Below are 26,612 nucleotides of genomic sequence, written 5' to 3'. Positions count from 1 at the left end.
GCGGAGTAGACTTGATGGGCCGAATGGCCTAATTCTGCTGAAAACACTTTGGACCTTGTGATCTTATAACGACAGTAATAATGAATGATGATGACATGGATAAGGAATGAAAATAACAGTGACAATAATGACAATGACATTGATAATGAAAGATAATGGCAGAGATGATGAATAATAATGTTAGTGATAATGAATGACATCAATGGTAACGACAATGATAATGAGTGGTGAGATTGTAATCAGAGTGATATATGATCTGAATGTGAAAGTACTGACATAAAGAGAGCAGGATTGATCATTGAACCGGTTTAAGTTGGAAGAGCTGTAGTTAAGGTTAAGATTTTTGATCTTAGAATTGCCAAAAGAATCTTAGCACATTGACGTTCTCCTGATATGTACCAAATTTATAATCTCTTTCACTAGTGTGAACGGGTGATTGATGGTTGGCATGGACATAGTGGGCCGAAGGGACGATTTCTGCGTTTTATCTTTAAACTTAATTTCTGTCAAACTACATTTTTGGGCACACTATGCTGGAGTGGGTCAGGCAGCATCTCAGGAGAACATGGGTAGACAACGTTTTGGGTCAGGACCCCTTCTTCAGTCTGACCCGCTGACTTACTCCAGCACTTTGTCTCTTTTTTTGTACACCAGCATCTGCAGTTCCTTGTGTCTAACAAGGGAGTTTACTCATGAACTCAGCTTGGAGAGGTTATCAAGTAAGGTGATGTTTAAAGAATGTTCGATCCTGACCATGGGTGCTGTCTGTGCGGAGTCTGTACGTTCTCCCTGTGGGTTTTCTCCGAGATCTATGGTTTCCTCCCACACTCCAAAGACGTACAGGTTTGTAGGTTGATTGGGTTGGTATAAGTGTAAATTGTCCCTAGTGCTGGGAGGATAGAAACATAGAAACATAGAAATTAGGTGCAGGAGTAGGCCATTCGGCCCTTCGAGCCTGCACCGCCATTCAATATGATCATGGCTGATCATCCAACTCAGTATCCCGTACCTGCCTTCTCTCCATACCCCCTGATCCCCTTAGCCACAAGGGCCACATCTAACTCCCTCTTAAATATAGCCAATGAACTGGCCTCAACTACCCTCTGTGGCAGAGAGTTCCAGAGATTCACCACTCTCTGTGTGAAAAAAAGTTCTTCTCATCTCGGTTTTAAAGGATTTCCCCCTTATCCTTAAGCTGTGACCCCTTGTCCTGGACTTCCCCAACATCGGGAACAATCTTCCTGCATCTAGCCTGTCCAACCCCTTAAGTTATATAGTGTTATATAGGATAGTGTTAATGCGCGGGTCTCGCTGGTTGGCGCGGACTCGATTGTCCAAAGGCCCTGTTTCCGTGCTGTATCGCTAAACTCACACAGTTCACAGTTTCTACAATGATCAATCCCACCTTCATTGTGTTAGTACTGGATTAATTTAGAGATGCAGCACAGAAACAGGCCCTTCAAACCACGCCAGTCCACCAGATTCAATTTCCCTCCAGCTGTTATCAGGCAACTGCACCATCCTATCACAACCAGAGAGTGGACCTGAGCTACCATCTACCTCATTGGGGGTGGGAGATTGCAACCTTCACGTGGTCCGCCCTGTTTCAACGAATGCAATCAACCCGGCGTGCACAATCAAATAAGATCAAACAGATCCTACAACTTTAGGCTGTGCACGCCGTACGCAAGAAGACGAAGGAGAAGGAGAGGAAGAAGATCTATCTCATTGGAGACACTTGGGCATTCTTTGATCGTACTTTACTGGACTTTATCTTGCGCTAAACATTATTCCCTTTATCGTGCATCCGTACACTGTGTACGGCTCGATTGTAATCATGTGTAGTCTTTCTGTTGATAGACACAAATTGCAGGAGTAACTCAGCGAGTCAGGCAGCATCTCTGGTGAAAAAGGATGTGTGACGTTTTGGATTGGGACCCTTCAGACTGAGAGTATCCAGTCAGTCTTTCCGCTGACTGGTTAGCAGGCGACACAAAGTGTTTCACTGTACCTCGGTGCACGTGACAATCAACAAAAGGGCCTGTCCTACTTGGCGATTTTTCGGCGACTGCCGGCATCATCGACTGACGCTGAAAATTCGCGGCGTGACGCGACGTGATGACGTATTGACGCACAGTGTTTTTTTCAAGTGTCGCACCATTTTTTTTTACCGCCGCTGGATTTTGAAATGTTCAAAATCTTTTGGTGACACTGATGTGACACCGGCAGTCGCCGAAAAAATCCCCAAGTGGGACAGGCCCTTAAACTGATCTAAACTAATTGATATGTCATCTGCTGCTGCCCCTAATTTGTCCTGTCCTTTTCCTTTCTCCTGTTCCCTCCACTCTACTTTCAGTCCGAAGAAGGGTCTCGACCCGAAATGTCACCCATTCTTTCGCTCCAGAGACGCTGCCTGTCGTGAAGGGCCCGTTTCCGAGCTGTACCTCTAAACTAGTTCTATGTTATCCCACTTTTGCGTTTGCTCCCTGCTCTCTAGGGGGAGGTTTTCAAGATCGCGGGCGGGCGGGCGGGCTGCTGATAGAGTCGCCTTATCATCTCACTTAACGCAGCGACGGTGGCTGTTGAAGGGAGTGGACACCTGACAAACTTGACACCGGCCAACCCTACAAGCCCGGGTGAATGGGAGGAACAAAAGACGGCGCTAAATGAGTTTTTCTTGCGCTTGGCTGAGCGGTGTGGCTGCGTTTGGGGAGTTGTTCATTGCAAACGTGGAGGCTTTTGTCCGGCTGTAATGACAGGCATTCCCGTCTAATTGAACGGGTCCTGGCTACGAGAGACACGGCTAGTGAGAGCGACCTTAGGGTCAGACGGAATTAGCCCAGCGAAAACAAAAACATGACAGAAATTAGCCTGACACTAAGCGCGGACTTTACCCCCCCCCCCCCAAAAAAAAAATCACCAGTGGAAAAAAAAAACAGTTTGAGGATACCAACACCCACAATTGCAAGGATACGAGGCGGTCAGGATTAGATGCTGTGTTAATTTATTAATATATGGTTTACTTAGAAAACCTCGGTCTCTATACAAAGGCGATGCGGAGATGCAGGTGTCGAGGCAACCCGAATAAAAGGCCACATCTCCAGTGAATAAAGGTGGAATGTCAGTCCATCTCGCCGACAGATAATCAAACTTCGTGCAAAGCTCAATTTCAAGAAAGTGCAGGAAGGAACTGCAGATGCTGGCTTACACCGAAGATGGTCACAAAATGCTGGAGTAACTCAGGCGCGGGACAGGCAGCATCTCTGGAGAGCAGGGATGGGTGACGTTTTGGATCGAGACCCTTCGTCAATCCGAGATACTGCTTGTCCCGCTGAGTTACTCCAGCTTTTTGAGTCTATCTTTGGTTTAAACCAGCATCTGCAGTTCCTTACACAATTAGTCCAGGCCTCTGGATTGCTGACCCAGTGAACACCACTACTACCATACAGGCTTATTAAGATGTAATCACTGTTCGGGTTGTGGGGTTTATAAGTTAAAAGAGCAGACATAGAGATATGGAAGGATAAGGTGTGAAACTGACAGATCAAAGAGGACAATGCTCAAGGTAAATATAGAATGGCTCATTGTTAGCTTTGGGGAAGGTAGCAACAAGGCATACAATCAGTAAAAAAGTGTATGTTTTGTTAAAAGGGATAGACACAAAATACTGGAGTCTGAAGAAAAGTCTCGACCTGAAACGTCACCCATTCCTTTTCACCAGAGATGCTGCCTGAACCGCTGAGTTACTATAGCCTTTTATGTCTTTCTTTGGTTTAAACCAGCAACTGCAGTTCCTTCCTGCACTGGAGTAACTCAGTGGGACAGGCAGCATCTCTGGAGAAAAGGAATGGGTGATGTTTCGGGTCGAGACCCTTCTTCAGACTCACGTTTACTCCAGCTTTTTGTGTCCATCTGTGTCTGAGCCTGGGAGAGGGAAACTTACAAAACTGGTGTAAAAATACTGGGCAAGGTTTGGTGGGGTTTTGTATTGCAAGCGAGGAGGTTAAACTTACCACATATGACAGTGAATGTTCACTTCTAGTTCAGATACAGCATGGAAACAGGCCCTTCAGCCCACTGAGTCTGTGCTGACCATCAATCACCCGCTAATACATATAACATATAACAATTACAGCACGGAAACAGGCCATCTCGGCCCTACAAGTCCGTGCCGAACAAATTTTTTTTCCCCTTAGTCCCACCTGCCTGCTCATACCATAACCAGTTTCTCATCCATATGCCTATCCAATTTATTCCAATGAACCTGCCTCCACCACAGAACTGGAAGGCTCATTCACCGCTACCACTCTCTGAGTAAAGAAGTTCTCATATTACCCCTAAACTTCTGTCCCTTAATCAAAGTCATGTCCTCTTGTTTGAATCTTCCCTATTCTCAAAGGGAAAAGCTTGTCCACATCAACTCTGTCTATCCCTCTCATCATTTTAAAGACCTCTATCAAGACCCCCCTTAACCTTCTGCGCTCCAGAGAATAAAGACCTAACTTATTCAACCTATCTTTGTAACTTAGTTGTTAAAACCCAGGCAACATTCTAGTAAATCCCTCTGTAAGGTTGACATCCTTCCTATAATTGGGCGACCAATTGTACACCATAAGCTGTCCTTGAACAGAATAGGCCATTCGGCCCCTCAAGTCTACTCCGGCATCAATCACGGCTGGTTTATCTTTACCCCTGAACCCCATTCTGCTGCCTTCTCCCCGTAACCCCTAAGGTCCGCACTAATCAAGAATCTGTCAATATCCGCCTTAAAAAATGATCCATCGCCTTGGCCTCCACAGCCATCTGATAATAAATGATAATGACCGTGAGGATGAATAATAACACGAGGATGTTCCTTGTGTCAAAATAAATGCACACGTTTCAGTTGTTGCTGTTAATGTTCATCTGAAAACATAAACACGCAGGTACAGCAGCCAGTGAAGAAAGCGAATGGCATAGAAACATAGAAAACTGGTGCAGGAGTAGGCCATTCGGCCCTTCGAGTCCTGCAACGCCATTCAATATGATCATGGCTGATCATCCAACTCGGTATCCTGTACCTGCCTTCTCTCCATACCCCCTGATCCCTTTAGCCACAAGGGCCACATCTAACTCCCTCTTAAATATAGCAATAATGGAGCATGCTGGCCTTCATAACAAGAGGAGTTGAGTATAGGAGCAAGGAGGTCCTACTGCAGTTGTACAGGTCGCTGGTGAGACCACACCTGGAGTGTAGTGTGCAGTTTTGGTCTCCCAATTTGAGGAAGGACATTCTTGCTATTGAGAGAGTGCAGTGTGGGTTTACAAGGCTAATTCTCGGGCTGGCGATAGGTGGAGCAAGTGAGATATATAGGAGGGGGAGGGAGGGAGAGGGAGGGAGAGACAACTGGAGGGAGGAAGGGAGATAGAGGATGAGAGGGAGAGGCATAGAGGGAGAGAATGAAGCGGCTGAGCTTGTTTACTCTGGAATTTAGAAGGATGAGAGAGGACTTTATTGAAATATATAAGATTATTAAGGGATTGGACATGCTAGAGGCAGGAAATATGTTCCCGATGTTGGGGGAGTCCTGAACCAGGGGCCACAATTTAAGAATAAAGGGTAGGCCATTTAGAACAGAGATGAGGAAACACTTTTTCCACACAGAGAGTTGTGAATCTGTGGAATTCTCTGAGGCAGAGAAGTCCACAGATTCAAGGGATATGGGGAGAAGGCAGGAACGGGGTAGTGATTGTAGATGATCGGCCATGATTACAGTGAATGGCGGTGCTGGCTCGAAGGGCCGAATGGCCTACTCCTGCCCCTATTGTCTATTGACCACGGGGTCTAGAGAAACTGCAGAGGACAACGACCTCATGGAGTTTGGGACATGCTGAGTTTTAAGTGCCCTGTGAAGGGTCAGTAGTGAAGAGATAATGAGGTCTGAAGGGTTGCTGACCCAAAACTACAGCCCACAGTGGGGGATCTGTGTCAAACACCACCTCAGGGGAGGGGGAAATGTGCGAATGAAATGGCTCAGTGTAACTCAGGGAGGCAAGGTCAACATCTCAATGTTGTACGCCACACTTTTAGAGGTGGAGCAAGTGAGATATATAGGAGAGGGAGAAAGGGAGAGGGAGAGAGAGTGGGAGGGAGAGGGAGAGAGACAGCTGGAGGGAGACAAGGAGGGATGAAGGGGGAGGGAGGGAGGGGGGAGGGAAAGGGAGATAGTGGGGGAGAGGGGGGGGGGAGAGAGAGGGGAGAGGGATGGAGAGATAAAGAGGCAGTGGGGGAGGAAGGTGGAAGAGGGGGAAAGGGATAGAAAGAAAGAGCGAGAGAGGGAGAGAGAGAGAGAGAGAGAGAGAGGGAGAGAGAGAGAGAGAGAGAGAGAGAGAGAGGAGAGGGAGAGAGAGGGAGAGAGGAGAGGGAGAGGGAGAGAGAGAGAGAGAGAGAGAGAGAGAGAGAGAGATAGAGAGAGGGAGAGAGAGAATGAGAGAGAGAGAGAGAGAGAGGGAGGGAGAGAGAGAGAGAGAGGAGAGGAGGAGGAGAGAGAGAGAGAGAGAGAGAGAGAGAGGAGAGAGAGAGGGAGAGAGAGAGAGAGAGAGAGAGAGAGAGAGAGAGAGGGAGAGAGAGGGAGGGGGAGGGCGAGGGGTTGTTGACAGCGGCAGTCCCTTTGGATGGAGACAGTACAACTACCTCCGGAGTGGGTGTTGGAGATGTCAAGGGAGGGAAGAATGGGGATCGCTGACAGGGATCTGGGTTTGTGGATGAATGTGGAAATGTAAGAATGATTTCTTTCTTTCTACTCGGTTTGAGTTGATTGTTGTTGCTGACTGTTTTTGTCCCCCCCTCTCCCTTGAATCGGTCTCGGGGAGGGGGACAGGGAAGTCAGTGTGGGCCACTGTGAAGAAGTCCCTTGCTACAGCTGCGGCGCAGAGGATTAAGCAGCTTCACACACAAGGCAACATTGCACAAGTAGCCTTTGAACAAAAGTCAGGGATGCTATTAATGATATGGTAATCCTTAATCGAGCTACCTCCCAGTAGCAGTAATATTGACATGGGAAGAATATCTAAGTCCAGCGGGCAGTGAACGGCAACACTATGCTATTGTTTATTCCAAACTCTAACCCGACTCACTTTTTTCTCTCTCTTCCCCCCCCCCCCTCCTCTTTTTTTTTAATAAATAAAAATGGAAAACCGGTGCGTTGCATCTAAATCAGTTTGGGTTTTCGATCCTGGGTTCCCACACACCCGTTTAATATCTGCTTAACGTCCACTGCGCCAGCTGTTTACTTGATGTTTTACATATTAAAAATAAGACCACACAAAGGCTAAGCCTGAGACCTCTGAGCTGATACATTATCGGTGGAAGGAGATTTTTAAACGTGTATCCGTGTTCCCCACGCTTTGTGTAGCGGTCGCCGGCTTCAAACTGAAGTAAGATCACTTCTTAATCACCGGAATTATTCTTGGGAAGGTTTGGCAGGACGATTCCGTTTCTCAGGAATATTACTCGCAAAGAGACACCACATGTTCAAGGAAGATAGCACTTTACACTTCAAACCTCGTCAAAAGCAAATTCAAGATCATTGTGGCTTGTTTGCAAAAAGGGATGTTCGCTAAAATGTCAAAAAGCCAACCTGGGTCACTTCCTTGTGTGATGGTTTACTTGGATTGACGTTTTTCAAGAGATGCCCCCTGGAATTTACTGAAGAGAACAATTCTTTTACTGTTGCCGATTTTATTTTGCAACATGTTGGTTATTACAGCCAAACCATATTTAGTTTAAGAAGGAACTGCAGATGCTGGAAAATCGAAGGTAGACAAAAAATGCTGGAGAATCTCAGCGGGTGAGGCAGCGTCTATGGAGCGAAGGAAATAGGCAACGTTTCGGGACGAAACGTTGCCTATTTCCTTCGCTCCATAGATGCTGCCTCACCCGCTGAGTTTCTCCAGCATTTTTGTCTACCCCCTGTTAGTTTAGTTTAGTTTAGTTTAGAGATACAGCGCGGAAACAGGCCCTTCGGTCTACCGAGTCCGCGCCGACCAGCGATCTCCCGCGGATTAACACTACCCTACACACTCAGTCACAATCAATCGCAGTCACAATAATACTTTGCAACATATACGAAGAATTTCATTTGCCAAGTCAGTCATACAAATAAAAAGCAACGGAGCACACAAAATACATTTTAACATAAACATCCACCACAGTGACCCCTCCACATTCCTCACTGTGATGGAAGGCGAAAAGAAGTTCAAATCCCTTCCCTTCTTTGTTCTCGTGGGCCTCGAACTCTCAGTTGACGGGACGATCTTGACTCCCGTAGCCAGCAGTGTTTAGCTGACTCCCTCCGCATCGGGGCGATCAGCTGCTGCATCGGGGGGATGTCAGCTCCCCTGCCCCCGGCGATCAGACCCCGGGTCGGGGCTGGTCGAGCCTCTGCGTCTTTAGAGCTTCCCGACTCGGCCTCTCCCGAGACTGCGAACTCTTGACGGTTAGTCTGCAGGCCGCGGTTGGAGCTATCCCAGGCAAGGGATCAGCTCCGATGTTAAGTCCACGCTCTGAGGTGGGGCTCAAAGTTAGTCCGAGGAGGCCTCCAGCTCCATCGATGGTAGGCCGCAGAGTGACCTGAGAATGCGATCTGAAAATTAATCGCATCTCTGGCAAGGTAATGGCCCTGCCCCGCTGTACGAGTTCATTAAAGTGCTCTGCCGAGTTTAAAAAAAAATCAAAACTCGTGGTAAGCACGGAGAATGAACGTAGCGGTTACGTCGGAACTCGGGGACGTCTCTTAGCGGTGCGTAACGCTAACGGCAGGTACTCGGGAAAGACTCGCTAACGGCAGGTAAGCTCGGGAAGACTCGTGAAGATTTTTCAACATGTTGAAAAATGTCCACGAGAGCCCCGAGTACTTACGAGCGGCCATTACCGTAAATCTCCGAGTTCGAATCAGGGCAAACTCGGGGGGGAACTCTTGAATGAACTCGTACCGTGGGACAGGGGTTTCAGAAACTGAAAAAAAGTTTCTCCTGACACCCTCCCCCTCCCCCCACATAAACAAACTGGAGAACATTTACACAAAGTTTTGACACACACTCAAAATTAAAAAAAAACGAAAAAACAGACAGACTGTTGGCGGGGCTGCCAATCGTGTGGCGCCCCCGGTGGTAATTTATATTTATACCAAGCCAGTTAATCGACAAATCTGTACTTCTTTATAGTGTGGGAGGAAACCAGAGAACGTGCAAACTCCTTACGGAAGGCACCCGCAGTCAGGATTGAACCTGGGAGCCTGGGCATTGTAATGCCCCTGTCCCACTTAGGAAACCTGAACGGAAACCTCTGGAGATTTTGCGCCCCACCCAAGGTTTCCGTGCGGTTCCCGGAGGTTTTCATCACTCTCCCTACCTGCTTCCACTACCTGCAACCTCCGGCAACCACCTGCAACCTCCGGGAACCGCACGGAAACCTTAGTTTGGGCGCAAAGTCTCCAGAGGTTTCATTTCAGGTTTCCTATGTGGGACAGGGGCATAAGGCAGCACCTCCACTGCCCTGATGTTGGCTATGTTATGGACATAAGCGTAACTCGGTTTTACACAGTTGCGGGCACTGATTGTGTCAGGCAAAGCAGTGTGATATCACAAAATTGAAAATGACTTCTGCATTCATCTAAAAGTTATAATTAAAATGCAAATTGCGGTAATTCTGTGGAACATTTAGATCTCATGTAGAGTATTGAAGTAATCAGTAGAGGTGCACTGTTTCATTGGACAAAAGTTGAATAGGTCTCAGATACACTAAACGGGTCAAACAAGCATTGGAAAGAAAAATAGTGCATACAATTGTGGGATGTTTATTAGAGGTTGAAGAAGGGACTCGATCAGAGGAGCACCTTCAGCAACAGACTGGTGCAGGACACAACGCCACAGGAGATCCTTCTTCCCTTTGGTTATCAAACTGAACAACTCCTCCCCCTTCTGTTGTGGGGTAGACTGACTCCCCTTCCCTCATCCCCCCCCCCCCCCCACTCCCCAATCTGTGCACGTCCCCAATCCTTTCCACTCGTCACTTTAATTTCAATGTTTCATGAATCTTGTTGTGTTTTCATGACTGTTGGCAGATCAATTTCCCTCCTGGGATAAATTAAGTTCTATCGTATGGTACGTATCGACACAAAACGTCACCCATTCCTTCTCCCCAGAGATGCTGCCTGACCCGCTGAGTTACTCCAGCACTCTGTGAAACGTCACCTATCCATGTTCTCCAGAGATGCTGCCTGACCCGCTGAGTTACTCCAGCACTCTGTGAAACGTCACCTATCCATGTTCTCCACAGATGCTGCCTGACCCGCTGAGTTACTCCAGCACTCTGTGAAACGTCACCTATCCATGTTCTCCACAGATGCTGCCTGACCCGCTGAGTTACTCCAGCACTCTGTGAAACGTCACCTATCCATGTTCTCCACAGATGCTGCCTGACCCGCTGAGTTACTCCAGCACTCTGTGAAACGTCACCTATCCATGTTCTCCAGAGATGCTGCCTGACCCACTGAGTTACTCCAACATTTTGTGTCTTTCTTCGGGTGTAAAGCAGCATCTGCAGTTCATTCCCGCACACGTGATTAGAGTTAAATATGGCGTTCTGTCGCTGCCAGGAATTGAGCCATACCTGGAGTCGAACATGGCCATGAATTGAGGATAGCGGATATTGCCGTCTTCATCCAGTGGGATTCTGTCAATGAGCAGCTCAAACTCTTCGTCGGTAATCTCCACACCGAACCTGCGGAAAAACAAAACGGGGGAAAATAAATTCGCAGTCAAAGGGCAAGTTCACTCTCAGGTCAGCACAAGCCACAAAACTCGTGGCATATGGCAGTTTTTTTTGTCACCAAAATCTGTCTTCAAGATCAAGAGCGCCACATGAATATCAGAGGTTAATCAGGGCTTAGAGGGCTCCTGATCTGAAAAAAATGAAAGAAATTCAATCCATGCGTACGTTCAGCGCGGCTTTTAGATGGAGATCCGTGAAACGCAGACAAGCGAGTCAGATGGGTTTGTGGATTATGAAATTATTCATTGCAGTTACCCACTCATATTAAGTTTTTCTCAGTTTCTTTCTCAGTTTAGACCATAGACAATAGACAATAGACAATAGGTGCAGGAGTAGGCCATTCGGCCTGCACCGCCATTCAATGTGATCATGGCTGATCATCCCCAATCAGTACCCCGTTCCTGCCTTCTCCCCATATCCCCTGACTTCACTATTTTTAAGAGACCCATCTAGTTTAACAGTTTGTTTAAGAAGGAACTGCAGATGCTGGAAAATCGAAGGTACACAAAGACGATGGAGAAACTCAGCGGGTGAAGCAGCATCTATGGAGCGAAGGAAATGGGCAACGTTTCGGATCTGAAGAAGGGTTTCGGCCCGAAATGTTGCCCATTTCCTAGTTTAACAGTTTAGTTTTTTGTCACGTGTACCGAGGTACAGTGAAAAGCTTTTGTTGCGTGCTAACCAGTCAGCGGAAAGACAATACATGATTACAATCGAGCCATTTCCACAGTGTATAGATACATGATAAGGGAACAGTGCAAGGTAAAGCCAGTCCGACCAAAGATAATCTGAGGGCCACCAATGAGGAAGTTAGTAGTTCAGGACTGTTCTCTAGTTGGTGATAGGATGATTCAGTTGCCTGGGTAACAGCTGGGAAGAAACTTTGCTTGAATCTAGAGGTGTGCATTTTCAAACGTCTGTACCTTTTGCCCAATAGAAGAGAGGAGGGAGTGGCCAGGGTGTGACTGGTCCTTAATTATGCTGTTGGCCTTGCCGAGGCAGCGTGAGGTATGAATGGAGTCAATGGAAGGGAGGTTGGTTCACGTGATGGTCTGGGCTGCGTCCACAATTCGCTGCACTTTCTATATGTTCCCGATGTTGGGGGAGTCCAGAACCAGGGGCCATAGTTTAAGAATAAGGGGTAAGCCATTTAGAACGGAGATGAGGAAACACTTTTTCTCACAGAGCGTTGTGAGTCTGTGGAATTCTCTGCCTCAGAGGGCGGTGGAGGCTAGTTCTCTGGATGCTTTCAAGAGAGAGTTAGATAGGGCTCTTAGTGATAGCGGAGTTAAGGGATATGGGGAGAAGGCAGGAACGGGGTACTGATTGGGGATGATCAGCCATGATCACATTGAATGGCAGTGCTGGCTCGAAGGGCCGAATGGCCTACCCCTATCACCTATTGTCTATTTCTCGCAGTCTTGGACGGAGCCTTTCCCAAACCAAGCTGTGATACATCCGGATAAAATACTTTCTGAAGACGTTGGTGAGAGTTGTTGGGGACATGCCGAACTTCCTAAGCCTTCTAAAGAAATCGAGGCGTTGGTGTGCTTTCATGGTCGTTGCTTCAATATGGATGGTCCAGGAGAAGTCGTTGGTGATATTGAGTCCTAGGATTTGGAAGTTTTTGACCATCTCTACTTTGGCGCCGTCAATGCAGACTGGGGTATGTAAACCGCAGCAGATACTTCAGATGAAAGAAAATCTACGGGGTTGAAGACAATAATGGCAATCGAGAATGGTGAATCCCCAGCACCAGAGATTCTCATCCTTACATGAAGGAATTAATTGATAACATTACAGATTCTATGCTGAGTCTTCTCAAGGGTTTCTATTTTGGAAACTGTTCAACGAATAAGTTAGGTCTTTATTCTTTATTCTCTGGAGCGCAGAAGGTTAAGGGGGGACCTGATAGAGGTCTTTAAAATGATGAGAGGGATAGACATAGTTGATGTGGACAAGCTTTTCCCTTTAAGAATAGGGAAGATTCAAACAAGAGGACATGACTTCAGAATTAAGGGACAGAAGTTTAGGGGTAATATGAGGGGGAACTTCTTTATGCAGAGAGTGGTGGCGGTGTGGAATGAGCTCCCAGTGGAAGTGGTGGAGGCAGGTTCATTGGTATCATTTAAAAATAAATTGGATAGGCATATGGATGAGAAGGGAATGGAGGGTTATGGTACGAGTGCAGGCAGGTGGGACTAAGGGGAAAAAAATTTGTTCGGCATGGACTTGTAGGGCCGAGATGGCCTGTTTCCGTGCTGTAATTGTTTTATGGTTATATTATATGGTTATTTGAATGTTCTGTAAAATTTCCCCTGAAACTCTGCAGTTTAAGAAATGAATGAGAAAAACAGAGGAATCATAAACCAATTATCCGAACAGCAACTTTTGAAAAAGTAGTTGATAGATTTTGCAGAGATTCAAGATTCAAGATTCAAGATAGGTTTAATTGTCACATGTGCCTGATGGCACAGTGAAATGAATTCCCATACAGTCATACAATAAAAATAAACAGGACTCAATACACTATAGAATTTAACACAAAACATCCCCACACAGCAGAATCAAAGTTTCCCACTGTGTGGGAAGGCACCAAAGTCAGTCTCTTCCTCCATTGTTCCCCGTGGTCAGGGTCTCCCCAAGCCCTCCGCAGTTGCAGCTACTGGCGGCCCGATGTCCAGGACCGCTCGCCGGGATGATACAGAGATAGCCATCATTGTTCACAATGCCCCACTTCATCGCCTCGGTCAAACTTTAAACTTAAATCTGGGATGGATCAATTTTTGTTCAACAATGGATAGGAAACAGCAAAGAAATATTGGCTTAGATCACAGGATATTTATTGATTTAATTAAAGAAACTCATTACCGAGTGCCGCACTGTTAACCGTGAAACTCAGAGGCATTGTGGTGTAGCAGGGGTAGGTTGGAAGATGAACCTTGCCTTGTTGATGTGTGCAGGAAGGAACTGCAGATGCTGGTTTACACCGAAGATAGACACAAACTGCTGGAGTAACTCAGTAGGACAGGCAGCATCTCTTCGAGATACTTCTTCAGACATACAAATCATAAAAGGTGGAGACGGGAGAAGGGGTCATCACTGGTTGGTGAGGACTCCTTCCCATAGAAAAAGGCACGGAGGCAGTGGTGACAGAAGAAAAGCTCTATTCGGAATTCATTGAGAGGGGCGGAGGGGGCGGAGGGGAATAAAGGTAAGGCCTCTGTTGAAGATGGGTCTCATCTAACTCCCTCTTAAATATAGCCAATGAACTGGCCTCGACTACCCTCCGTGGCAGAGAGTTCCAGAGATTCACCACTCTCTGTGGGAAAAAAGTTCTTCTCATCTCAGTTTTAAAGGATTTCCCCCTTGTCCTTAAACTGTGACCCCTTGTCCTGGACTTCCCCAACATCGGGAACAATCTTCCTGCATCTAGCCTGTCCAACCCCTTAAGAATTTTGTAAGTTTCTATAAGATCCCCTCTCAATCTCCTAAATTCTAGAGAGTATAAACCAAGTCTATCCAGTCTTTCTTCTTCATAAGACAGTCCTGACATTCCAGTGTGTGTGTGTGTTTATATGTGTGTGTGTTTGTGTGTGTATGTATATATATACACATATATATACACATATATATACACATATACATACATACATACATATATACATATATGTGTGTGCTTGTGTTTTTTATATATGTGTGTGTGTTTATATGTGTGTGTGTGTATGTATCTATGTGTGAGTGTGTATATGTGTGTGTGAATATGTGTGTATATATATGAGTGTGTGTATGTGTGTGAGTGAGTGTATATGTGTGTGAGTGTGTTTATGTCTGTGTGTATATATATGTATGTGTATATATGTATATATATGTATGTATGTGTGTGTGTGTGTATATATATATTTGTGTGTGTATATATGTGCATGTGTGTGTGTGTATGTATGTGGGTATATGTATGTATAATATATATATATATATATAATATGTGTGTTTGTATATGTGTGTGTATATATATATGCGTGTGTTTGTATATGTGTGTGTATATATATATGCGTGTGTGTGTGTTTATATATGTGTGTGTGTATATATGTGTATGTGTGTGTATATGTATATATACACACACACTGAACTTTTTTTCACGTTTATTATATTGTTTACAGTGTACTATGTTTACATATTGTGTTGCGCTGCTGCAAGTAAGAATGTCATTGTTCTGTCTGCAACTGATGACAATAAAACACTCTTGACTCTTGACACCATTGAACAATTAAACCACCACCTCCTTTATCCCCTGTTGACACCGCAGAGGAGCTAACCTGCCACCTAGTGGGGAAGTTTGGGACAACAAAATAAAATGTTGGTCTGAAGAAGGGTCTCGACCCAAAACGTCACCCACTCCTTCTCTCCAGAGATGCTGCCTGTCCCGCTGAGTTACTCCAGCTTTTTGTGCCCATCTTCGGTTTAAACCAGCATCTGACGTTCCTTCTCACACACTATAGTTTATTATTTGCATCATCGGGAGAAAAGCCGATTCACATCATTCAGGCTGAATTTATGTTGGTTTCAGGAATGGTGAAAGAAGAATGATTCCAACATATTATGAATGTATCTAATGCTTTAAATGTGAGTGTATCACAAAAAAGATAACAGATACTGAATCAAAGAAGAGGACCTGAAGAGAGGTTCAGTTGAGTTGGGGGGGGGGGGGGGGGGGGGGGGGGTTTGTTTGGCTTGTTTGGCTTGGTTGGGTTGGGGGGTGGGGTTGGGGTGGGGTTGGGGTTGGGGTTGGGGTTGTCAGAACATACCTGCTTTCTATGGCAGCTCGGAACTCTTGCTGACTGATGACGTTCATCTCCAGCTTGTCGATTTTGCTGCAATCAATAAAGAATGGAAGCAGTAAGAAGAACCAACGCACACTTTCTGTTGATTATATCTCTATCAACGTCAGTACCCAACAAACCCCTGGTCACTTTCGATTAAACAACTGATGCTTTACAGTTTTACGGTAGACGAAAATGCGGGAGAAACTCAGCGGGTGAGGCAGCATTTATGGAGCGAAGGAAATAGGCAACGTTTCGGGCCGAAACCCTTAAATTCCCGGGATGGCAGGACTGTCATAAACTGAGAGAATGGAGTGGCTGGGCTTGTATACTATGGAATTTAGAACGATGAGAGGGGATCTTATTGAAATATAAGATTATTAAAGGTTTGGACACACTAGAGGCAGGAAACATGTTCCCGATGTTGGGGGAGTCCAGAACCAGGGGCCACAGTTTAAAAATAAGGAGTAAGCCATTTAGAACGGAGATGAGGAAACACTTTTTCACACAGAAAGTTGTGCGTCTGTGGAATTCTCCGCCTCAGAGGGCGGTGGAGGCCGGTTCACTGGGTACTTTCAAGGGAGAGCTAGATAGGGCTCTTAAAGATGGCTGAGTCAGGGGATATGGGGAGAAGGCAGGAACGGGGTACTGATTGTGGATGATCAGCCATTATCACATTGAATGGAGGTGCTGGCTTAACGGGCGGAATGGCTAATCCTGCACCTATTGTCTATCCAAATGCCATTTTCAACATTGTGATTGTACCTGCCTCAACTACGTACGTCCTCTGGCAGCTCGTTCCATACACCCTTCACCTTCTGTGCGAAAAACTGTCCTTCAGGTTCCTACTAAAACACTCCCTTCTTGCCTTAAACCTATGTCCCCAGGATAGGATATGTCTATTCCTGTCCTGGTCCAATGGATTAAAGCTTTTTCAGAGGAATGTAGAGGAATAAATCACTTACTGAAAGGTGGCTAAAAGTGCAAGGAAGTCTGATTGGAACAATCTTGTCAGTTTCGCTTCTATTGCAGTCATTGTGGAACAGAGACTGACACTTCCATCGTTGTTAAACCTAGAAACAAAAAGACGTTTTGAAATAAAATCAGATCATTAATTTACCAAATTAGTGATATCCTTATCATTAAAATCTTGAACTTGGCTGTGGCCCAGTTGTTAACAATGTAGATTCTGTGTGTCTAGATAAACAGCGAATCAATTTTAATCCAAGGAGTGGGTTTAGTCACTACAGGTATATAATCATTGGGGTGGCATGGTGATACAGCGGTAGAGCTGTTGCCTTAAGGGCCTGTCCCACTTGGGCTACAAGGTTAATTCCAAGGTTGGCGGGTCTGTCATTTGCTGAGGGAATGGAGCGGCTGGGCTTGTACACTCTGGAGTGTAGAAGGATGAGAGGCTATCTTATTGAAACATATAAGATTGTTAAGGGTTTGGACACGCTAGAGGCAGGAAACATGTTCCCGATGTTGGGGGGAGTCCAGAACCAGGGGCCACAGTTTAAGAATAAGGAGTAAGCCCCGGCTCTCTGGATACTTTCAAGAGAGAGCTAGATAGGGCTCTTAAAGATAGCGGAGTCAGGGGATATGGGGAGAAGGCAGGAACGGGGTACTGATTGGGGATGATCAGCCATGATCACATTGAATGCCGGTGCTGGCTCGAAGGGCCGAATGGCCTACTCCTGCACCTATTGTCTATTGTCTATTTTCGGCCACTGCCTGGAAAGAGTTTGTCGAGGCGTGACGCGGGGTGACGCATGTAGTGACGCGCGGTGTCTCCCTGCCGCCCCTAGATTTTGGGATGTTCAAAATCCTCAGGCGACATCCGGGTGCCTTATCATGTGGTGCGCCCGGTCACACGCTGACGTGTGCTACCCTGCAGGGGTGATGCCCGGTGACACTGACGTTAAATAAACAATTTATTTCTTAAAAAGTTATTGTAGATAAGTTCATTTCCAATGTTATTATTGTACTTGTTATAACATCCTGGCCACACACTCATCTCCCTGCTACCTTCAGGAAGAAGGTACAGGAGCCTGAAGACTGCAACAGCCAGGTTCAGGAATAGCTACTTCCCCACAGCCATCAGGCTATTTAACCTGGCTCGGACAAAACTTTGATTATTAATAACCCATTATCTGTTATTTCCACTTTATCATTTTATTTATTCATGTGTGTATATATTTATATTATAGTATATGGACACACTGATCTGTTTTGTAGTCAATGCCTACTATGTTCTGTTGTTCTGAAGCAAAGCAAGAATTTCATTATCCTATCAGGGACACATGACAATAAACTCACTTGAACTACTTCGGTGTAACCTTCTTGTGTTGTGAAGGCGGGTGACGTAGAGTGTCGTACAACTTGACGGTTTTTAGCGTGACTGCAGGCGTCAATCGCTGACGTTCTCAGTCACCAAAAATAAATAAATCGCAAAGCGGGACAGGCCCTTTACAGCGCTGTGGTCCCGGGTTAAATTCTGACTATTGGTGCTGTCTGCACAGAGTTTGCACGTTCTCCCCCGTGACTGCGTGGGGTTTTCCCCGGATCTCCGGTTTCCTCCAACACTCCAAAGACGTTCAGGTCTGTAGGTTAATTGGCTTTGGTAAAATTGTAAATTGACCCCAGTGTGTTTGGTGTTACTGTGCGGGGATCGCTGGTCGGTGGGCCGAAGGGCCTGTTTCCACGCCGTATATCTAAACTAAACTAATGATGTTTAAGAAGGAACTGCAGATGCTGGAAAATCGAAGGTAGACAAAAGTGCTGGAGAAACTCAGCGGGTGAGGCAGCATCTATGGAGCGAAGGAAATAGGCAACGTTTCGGGCCCAAACCCTTCAACTAAAGATGGCCATTTTTGACCTCAATAAATAGGTATGTTACAAAACCTACCTGAATCGTCATTGGGAATCTGCCCACAGCCATGTCCGCGATTTTGGTGCTGTTTGGAGGGGGCGGGTTTAAAACGCGATTTTTACTAGGCTGTACTAATCGCAGATGTTCAGCCTAGTAAATCATTAACGAAAAATCGCTGCAAGACCCGGTCGCAAAAGGTATTATTAGTTTTATAGGCCACGATAATATAGTTATAATAATTTTAAAATTACTGTCTCATTCCGCAACCTCTCGCAGCCCCAGGGTTTTATAAAGCAAACAATTAAAGGTATGTACCTTATTTTTACATTAAATGGGGCATATATATAACCCTATATATCAAGTTATCTATAGCGAGTAGCTCATTTTGGGCTTTTTATATCCCGCAGTATTTTTCTCGGCATTTGAGGGCATTAATCCAGCGCGATGTCAACGTTCTAAACCAGCGTGTTCACATGAACCCACTAGAAAGCCGATTTAAATGGGCATTTATTTACAGCAATTGAACACTAAATTCCTTCCATTTGGCCTATAAATTAATGTAAATTAGATATAAAAATCATGTTATATTGTGAATTATTTGTGAATAATCTTTGGACACTTAGGCTATTTAAAAATGTTAATCTTTCCTTAAGAAATGGGCTTTTGACTATCCAATATCACAGCTTTTTTGTTATGTCCATTGAAAATCAATAGGGAACAAGATGCTAATTTCCGAGTATGAAAATGGCCATAACTTTTTTTAATACTTGAGATATGAAAGTGAATTTGGTGTCAAATTAAACTTATTGTTATGCTTTATCTGATGGGATAAATTGCAGACTTGATTTTTAAAATCTCAAAATTTTGTAACATTGCTACAATAAAGGGTTTGATTCCATCAATGGGGCTCCATCAGTCAAACGTACCAGACTGCAGAATTTCATTTCCATCCTGTGACTGCTACCTGTTTGGGTGAAGTCATATAGTCATAGAATCATACAGCACAGAAACAGGCCCTTTGGCCCAACTAGATCCCCCCCTCACCCTTCTAAACTCCAGCGAGTACAAGCCCAGAGCCATCAAATGATCCTCAAATGGATCAAGGGTCAAGAGAGTTTTATTGTCATGTGTCCCAGATAGGACAATGAAATTCTTGCTTGCTGCAGCACAACACAATATGTAAACATAGTACATAATGGGTGAACAAAACAGTTCAGTGTGTGTGTATACACATAAATAAATAATATAGTGCAATAATAATAATAATAATAATAATAATAGTCTGTTGCAGTTCAGAGCTTATTTACTGTCACGTTTAATAGCCTGATGGCTGTAGGGAAGAAGCTGTTCCTGAACCTGGACATTACAGTTTTCAGGCTCCTGCACCTTCTTCCCGATGGCAATGGTTAAATGATTGTGTGGTCAGGACGGTGTGGATCTTTGATGATGTTGGCTGCCTTTGAAGCAGCAGCTTTGATAGATCCCTTCGATGATGGGGAGGTCAAAGCCGGTGATGGACTGGGCTTAACCTTGCTAAATGATGGTGTGATTTGACTAGCAACAAATCTTTTCACTGTTCCTCGGTACACACGTGGCAATATTAACTCTCATCCTAAACCTAAAAACTAAACCATTACCAAAGACAAGTGAAGTCATTCACCAGTGCCTCGAATGTGTCACACTAGCTTTTGGCTATCTGAGGAAGGGATGTTTTGAAGAGCAAGGTCATGGAGCTCATAGCCAATGAGGTAGCAGGACCCACCCTTCCTGAGATAGAGTTTAGTTTGGTTCAGTTTTGAGATACAACGCAGAAACGTGCCCACCAAGTCCGCACCGACCAGCGATCCCCGCACACTTACACACACCAGGGATATTTTACATTTACACTAAGCCAATTAACCTACAAACCCCTGTGTCTTTGGAGTGTGGGAGGAAACCAAAGACCTCTGAGAAAACACACGCGGTCACGGGGAGAACGTACAAACTCCGTACAAACAGCACACTTAGTCAGGATCGAACCCGGGTCTCTCGCTCGGTAAGCGCTGCAAGGTAGCAAATCTACTGCAGTGACACCATGCTGCCCAGTTTACCGCCCAGTTTACAAGCATTTCGACATTTCACACGATACAAGCAACGGGTCATTTTCAATTGACATTCAAAACCCTTCCCTGCAAATTTAGTGATGAGGTCTACTCCACCATTCAATCATGGTTGATCAATCTTTCCCTCTCAACCCCATTCTCCTGCCTTCTCCCCATAACCCGTACTAATCAAGAATCTGTCAACCTCTGCCTTAAAAATATCCATTGACTTGGGCTCCATGGCCGTCTATCGCAACAAATTCCACAGATTCACCACCCTCTGGTTAAAGAAATTCCTCCTCGTCTCCTATCTAAAAGTGCATCCTTTAAGTCTGAGGTTACGACCTCTGGTCCTAGACTCTCCCACTAGTGGAAACATCTTCTCCACATCCACACTATCCAGACCTTTCACTATTCGGTAAGTTTCAAATGGGATCCCCCCCCCCCCTCGTCCTTCTAAACTTCTTTCAAAGACGAGGGTCAGCTTTGTCACACCAAGACCCCTTGTCCACATGCAAGAGAGCTGAAAGGGTTAGGTGTAGTTAAGTTTAGAGATACAGCACGGAAACATGCCCTTCAGACCACCAAGCCCGCACCAACCAGCGATCCCTGCACAATAACACTATCCTACACACACTAGGGTCAATTGTTTTACATTTACACCAAGCCAATTAACTGACAAACCTCTACGTCTTTAGAGTGTGGGAGGAAACCGGAGCACCCGGGGAAAACCCACAAGGTCACAGGGAGAACGTACAAACTCCGTACAGACAGCACCCGTAGTCAGGATCGAACCCGGGTCTCTGGCGCCGTGGGGCCGCAACCCACCGCTGCCCCACTTCACCAGGTGGGCATGTTAGCATGACACAGGTGTGACAGAGACTAACAGGTATTAGCTTCAGTGACAGAAATGTGAAGCCACTAACTTGTGCTTGGGGTTGTTAAGAATTTTATGTGGCAATCCCCTTTCACTTCGGTCTTGGAAGTTTTTGAGGAAGTCGATGTACTTGATCCCGGCTTTGCTGTTTTCAAGGTTGCATCGTGGAAGGAAAAGGTTTAAATGTTCAGTTTTCAGGTGCAGTCCAAAGGTTCCCAGCACGGACAGAAAGTCTCGGTGTAACACCTGGTAATTCACAAATAAACACAAGACACTGTCAATTTATGCCCGATAGAAATGGTGGGACTGTCATATACTGAGAGAATGGAGCGGCTGGGCTTGTATACTCTGGAGTTTAGAAGGATGAGAGGAGATCTTATTGAGACATATAAGATTATGAAGGGTTTGGACACGCTAGAGGCAGGAAACATGTTCCCGATGTTGGGGGAGTCCAGGACCAGGGGCCACAGTTTAAGAATAAGGGGTAAGTCATATAGAACGGAGATGAGGAAACACTTTTTCTCACAGAGAGTTGTGTGTCTGTGGAATTCTCTGCCTCAGAGGGCGGTGGAGGCCAGTTCTCTGGATACTTTAAAGAGAGAGCTAGATAGCGCTCTTAAAAATAGCGGAGTCAGGAGATATGGGGAGAAGGCAGGAACGGGGTATTGATTGGGGATGATCAGCCATGATCCCATTGAATGGCGGTGCTGGCTCGAAGGGCCGAATGGCCTACTCCTTCACCTATTGTTCTCACAGAAGCTGGTATCTTCCAACCTACCTCGTTGCAGACATTGGACTTTTTCTCCTTATCTGAAGCACTATAAAGCATTTTCTACCCCCCCCCCCCCCCCCGCCACCCACCTCTACATTCAGTCTGAAGAAGGGTTCGGACCCGAAATGTCACCTATTCCTTTTCTCCAGAGATGCTGCCTGACCCGCTGACTTATTCCAGCACTTTGTGTCTGTCTTTGGAATAAACCAGCATCTGCAATTCCTTCCTACACATAACGTTGAGAAACTATATTCTGCACTCTGGTGCCTCTGTCTCTCGGCACGGACTCGGTGGGCCGAAGAGCCTGTCTCCATACGGTATTTCTAAAGCCTGCAGTCCAAAAGTCTAATTCTGTCTTGGCATCTTTGCTAATATATGAAGTCAATTTAAAAAAATTTGTACAAGTAACAATGGAATAGACAATACTGCCTATAAGGTGCAGGAGTAGGTGGGATGAGGAAAAAGACATTCACCCAGAGAGTTGTGAATCTGTGGAATACTCTGCCACAAAAGCAGTAGAGGCCAAACCACGGGATATTTTCAAGCGAGAGTTAGATTTAGCTCTTAGGGCTAAGGGAATCAAGGGATATGGGGAAAAAGCAGGAACGGGGTAATGATTTTGGATGATCAGCCATGATCATATTGAATGGCAGTGCTGGCTCGAAGGGCCGAATGGTCTACTCCTGCACCTATGTTTCTAAGTAGTCCCATTTGCCCATATTTCACTAAACTTTTCCTATCCACATATTTTGTTAAGGATCTTCATGTCTTTTGAATGCTGTTATTAGAGCCGGATTTACCATTTGGCTCCATTGGCTGAAGTCTAGGGCCTCGAAATCTAGGGGGCCTCCGGCCAAGCAAGGTGTATAATATTTTTGACACTGTCATAGGCCTTTCTTACATATACTGTCATATACTGTCACAACACACTGCAGTCTCTAAACAACCCTTCAGTAATATACTTTGCCCTCCATTTCAGAATAATAGTGTTTTAAGCCGATAACTCGACACTAGCACTGGCAATAAATAATAAATAAATAAGCGCAGCTTTCCAGCCCCTTATCTCATTGGCCACACTCTGCAGCAAATCGGTGTCAATCTGGTGGGCTCTTCCATCTTCCTCTAGTCGTGGGGGTGGGGGATTGGGAGGGGCCTCACAAGTGGAACACTCTAGGGCCTCCCTTCATCTAAATCCGGCACTGGCTGTTATAGTACCCGACTCGACTACCTCCTGTGTCGGAAGAAACTGCAGATGCTGGTTTACACCAAAGATAGACACGGAAAGCTGGAGTAACTCAGCGGGACAGGCAGCATCTCTGGAGAGAAGAAATGGGTGACTTTTTGAGTCGAGATCCTGTTCCTCTGAGTCACTCCAGCATTTTGTATCTGTCAACTACCTCCTGTGGCAGCTCGTACCATACACCCACCACCCTCTGTGTGAAAAGGATGCCCCTTAGGTTTCACCATTGCCATTGGGAAGAAGGTACAGGAGCCTGAAAACTGTAACGTCCAGGTTTAGGAACAGCTTCTTCCCTGCAGCCAAACACAACAATGAATAACCTCTGAGCTACAACAGACTATCATTATTGTTGCACTCTATTTGTTATTTATTGAGTATGTGTGCATGTGTATACACACACTGAACTCTTTTTCTTCTCCCTTTATGTACTAAGTTTACATATTCTGCTGGCTTCAGCAAGTAAGAATTTCATTGTTCTATCTGGGACACGACAATAAAACACTCTTGACTTCATCTTGTCCCTCTCAATTTAAACCTATGTCCTCTGGTTCTTGATTCCTTTACCCTGGGTAAAATTAATTGCATTCACCCTAACTAATACTTAATGCCGACAATTCTAAAAAAGATGTAGGAAGAAGGAACTGCAGATGCTGGCTTGTACCAAAGATGGACACAAAGTGGGTCAGGCAGCATCTTAGTTTTTGGGTTTTAGAGATACTGCGCGGAAACGGGCCCTTCGGCCTACCGAGCCCGTGCCGACCAGCGATCACACCGTATGCTAACACTATCCCACACACTAAGGGAAAATTTACAATTCTTACCAAAGCCAATTAACCTACAAACCTGCACGTCTTTGGAGTGTGGAAGGAAACCGGAATGCCCGGAGAAAACCCACGCTGTCACAGGGAGAACGTTCGGACTCCATATAGACAGCACCTGTAGTCAGGATGGAACCCGGGTGTAAGGCAGCAACTCTACCGCTGCGCCATCTCTGGGGAACAAGGATGGGTGACGTTTCGGGTCGGGACCCTTCTTCAGACTTGAATAAGATATTGCAGCGCTACGATAGGCAAAGGAATGACTCTTAAATATCGCTTACTTTGCCTGTTCTTTCAATGTCATACTTTTCGAACGCTTCTTTCATGAGGTTGTAGCCTTCCCTGAATTTGTCCTTCAGCCACTTTTCGATATCAAGAGAAGCTTTTCTTTCCAGCTCTGTCTTGCTCAGGATCCGTGCCAGTCCTGGGGAGAAGACTGATGAACAGTTCAGAATTAATGAAAGGCTTGTGAGGACTTTCTCCAAAGCGATGTAAGAAGCAACTGCAGGTGCTGGTTGAAACCGAAGATGGACACAAAAAGCTGGAGTAACTCAGCGGGACAGGCAGCATCTCTAGAGATGAGGAATGGGTGAGGTTTCGGGTCGAGACCTTCCTTCAGGGTCTCGAGCCGAAACCTCAGGGCAGAGGGTGGGAGAAAGACCACGGAACACTGCAGATGCTGGAGTCTTGTCCAAAATATAAAGTGATGGAGGAACTCAACGGGTCAGGCAGCGTCTGTGGAGGGAATGGACAGACGACGTTTCGGGTCGCGACCTCTCAATCAGTTTATTTTAGTCAGAAGGAATAGGTGAGCCTTCTTCAGACTGAGAGTCAGTGGAGAGGGAGACATGGGGACAAGGAAATGTAAGGTGTGAAAATGAGACATCAAAGGGTATGAGATATACTTCCTTTTCTCTGTATCTCCCTCTCTCCTGACTGTGCTGGTGCTGGCTCGAAGGGCCGAATGGCCTACTCCTGCACTCATTGTCTATTGACTCTCAGTCAGAAGAAGAGCTTCAACCTGAAACGTCCCCCATTCCTTCTCTCCAGAGATGCTGCCTGTCCCGCTGAGTTACTCCAGCTTTTTTGTGTCTATCTTTTGTACACAACCATAACTAAGAACAATCATAACAAGCTAGAAAGGGTCCCGAGATATTTGAGGCTGTTCATGTGGTAGGAGCAGAATTAGGTCATTCGGTCCATCAAGCCTACTCCGCCATTCAATCATGTCTGATCTACCTTTCCCTCCTAACCACATTCTCCTGCCTTCTCCCCATAAACCCTGACACCCGTGCTAATCAAGAAGGACGTTGCCAAGACTCGAGGGCCTGAGCTATGGGGAGAGATTGGGCAGGCTAGGACTCTATTCCTTGGAGCGCAGGAGGATGAGGGGTGATCTTATAGAGGTTTACAAAATCATGAGAGGTATAGTTCCTGTAGATGCACTTACCCAGAGTTGGGAAATTGAGAACTAGAGGTCATTGATCTGATTGAAGGAATAGGTGACACAGCCTACTGTCCCACAGCCCACTGTCTCCGCCTCTTCCTTTCTTCTTCCTGCCGTCCCCCACTCCCACATCAGTCTGAAGAAGGGTCTCGACCCGAAACGTCACCTATTCCTTCACGCCACAGATGCTGCCTCACCCGATGAGTTTCTCCAGCATTTTTGCCTACCTTTGATTTTTCCAACATCTGCAGTTCTTTCTTAAACATAGATCTGATTGGATCGCATGCAAATCAAAACTTTTCACTGTAACTTGCTACAGGTGACAATAATAAATCTAAATGTTAACCTAAGATGTAGATTGATGATTAAAAAAAATGAATTTACTCCATTTTAAAATAAGCCTGTAACGTGGAAAAAGTGAAGGGGTCTGAATACTTTCTGAATGCACTGTAGTACAATTATGGGTGCTGAATGGTCAGCATGCACTCGACAGGCTGAAGGGCCTGTTCCTATGCTGCATCATAGAGTCAGAGTGTACAGCATGGAAACAGGCTCTTCGGCCCAACTTGCCCACACCGGCCAACATGTCCCAGCACTAGTCCCACCTGCCCGTATTTGGCCCATATCCCTCCAAAGCTGTCCTATGCATGTAACTGGCTAACTGTTTCTTAAACGTTGGGTAGTCCCTGCCTCAACTACCTCCTCTGGCAGCTCGTTCCATACACCCACCACACTTTATATGAACAAGTTACCCCTCAGATTCCTATTAAAGCGTTTTCCCTTCAATTTAAACTTATGCCCTCTGGTTCTCAATTCACCTACTCTGGGCAAGAGACTCTGTGTGTCTACCCGATCTATTATACTCATGATTT

The 26,612-nt window shown here is 45.7% G+C and overlaps 1 protein-coding gene across 1 annotated transcript in view; it reads right to left on the bottom strand.

Moving 5' to 3' along the window:
- The window catches only part of si:ch211-197n1.2 (EF-hand calcium-binding domain-containing protein 6), a 92,117-nt gene that overhangs the window by 28,008 nt on the left and 37,497 nt on the right, over positions 1–26,612 (bottom strand). Inside the window, exons 8-12 of the mRNA XM_055632024.1 lie at positions 24,575–24,729; positions 21,513–21,709; positions 16,599–16,706; positions 15,619–15,684; positions 10,652–10,762 (exon numbers count right to left, since the gene is read on the bottom strand). Of these exons, the coding sequence (XP_055487999.1) occupies positions 10,652–10,762; positions 15,619–15,684; positions 16,599–16,706; positions 21,513–21,709; positions 24,575–24,729 (637 nt within the window). The remainder of the gene's footprint in view (positions 1–10,651; positions 10,763–15,618; positions 15,685–16,598; positions 16,707–21,512; positions 21,710–24,574; positions 24,730–26,612) is intronic.

This window comes from Leucoraja erinacea, chromosome 3 (genome assembly GCF_028641065.1).
Source record: "Leucoraja erinacea ecotype New England chromosome 3, Leri_hhj_1, whole genome shotgun sequence".
Taxonomy (NCBI): Eukaryota; Metazoa; Chordata; class Chondrichthyes; order Rajiformes; family Rajidae; genus Leucoraja; species Leucoraja erinaceus.
This window is presented reverse-complemented; position numbering and strand designations above follow the sequence as displayed.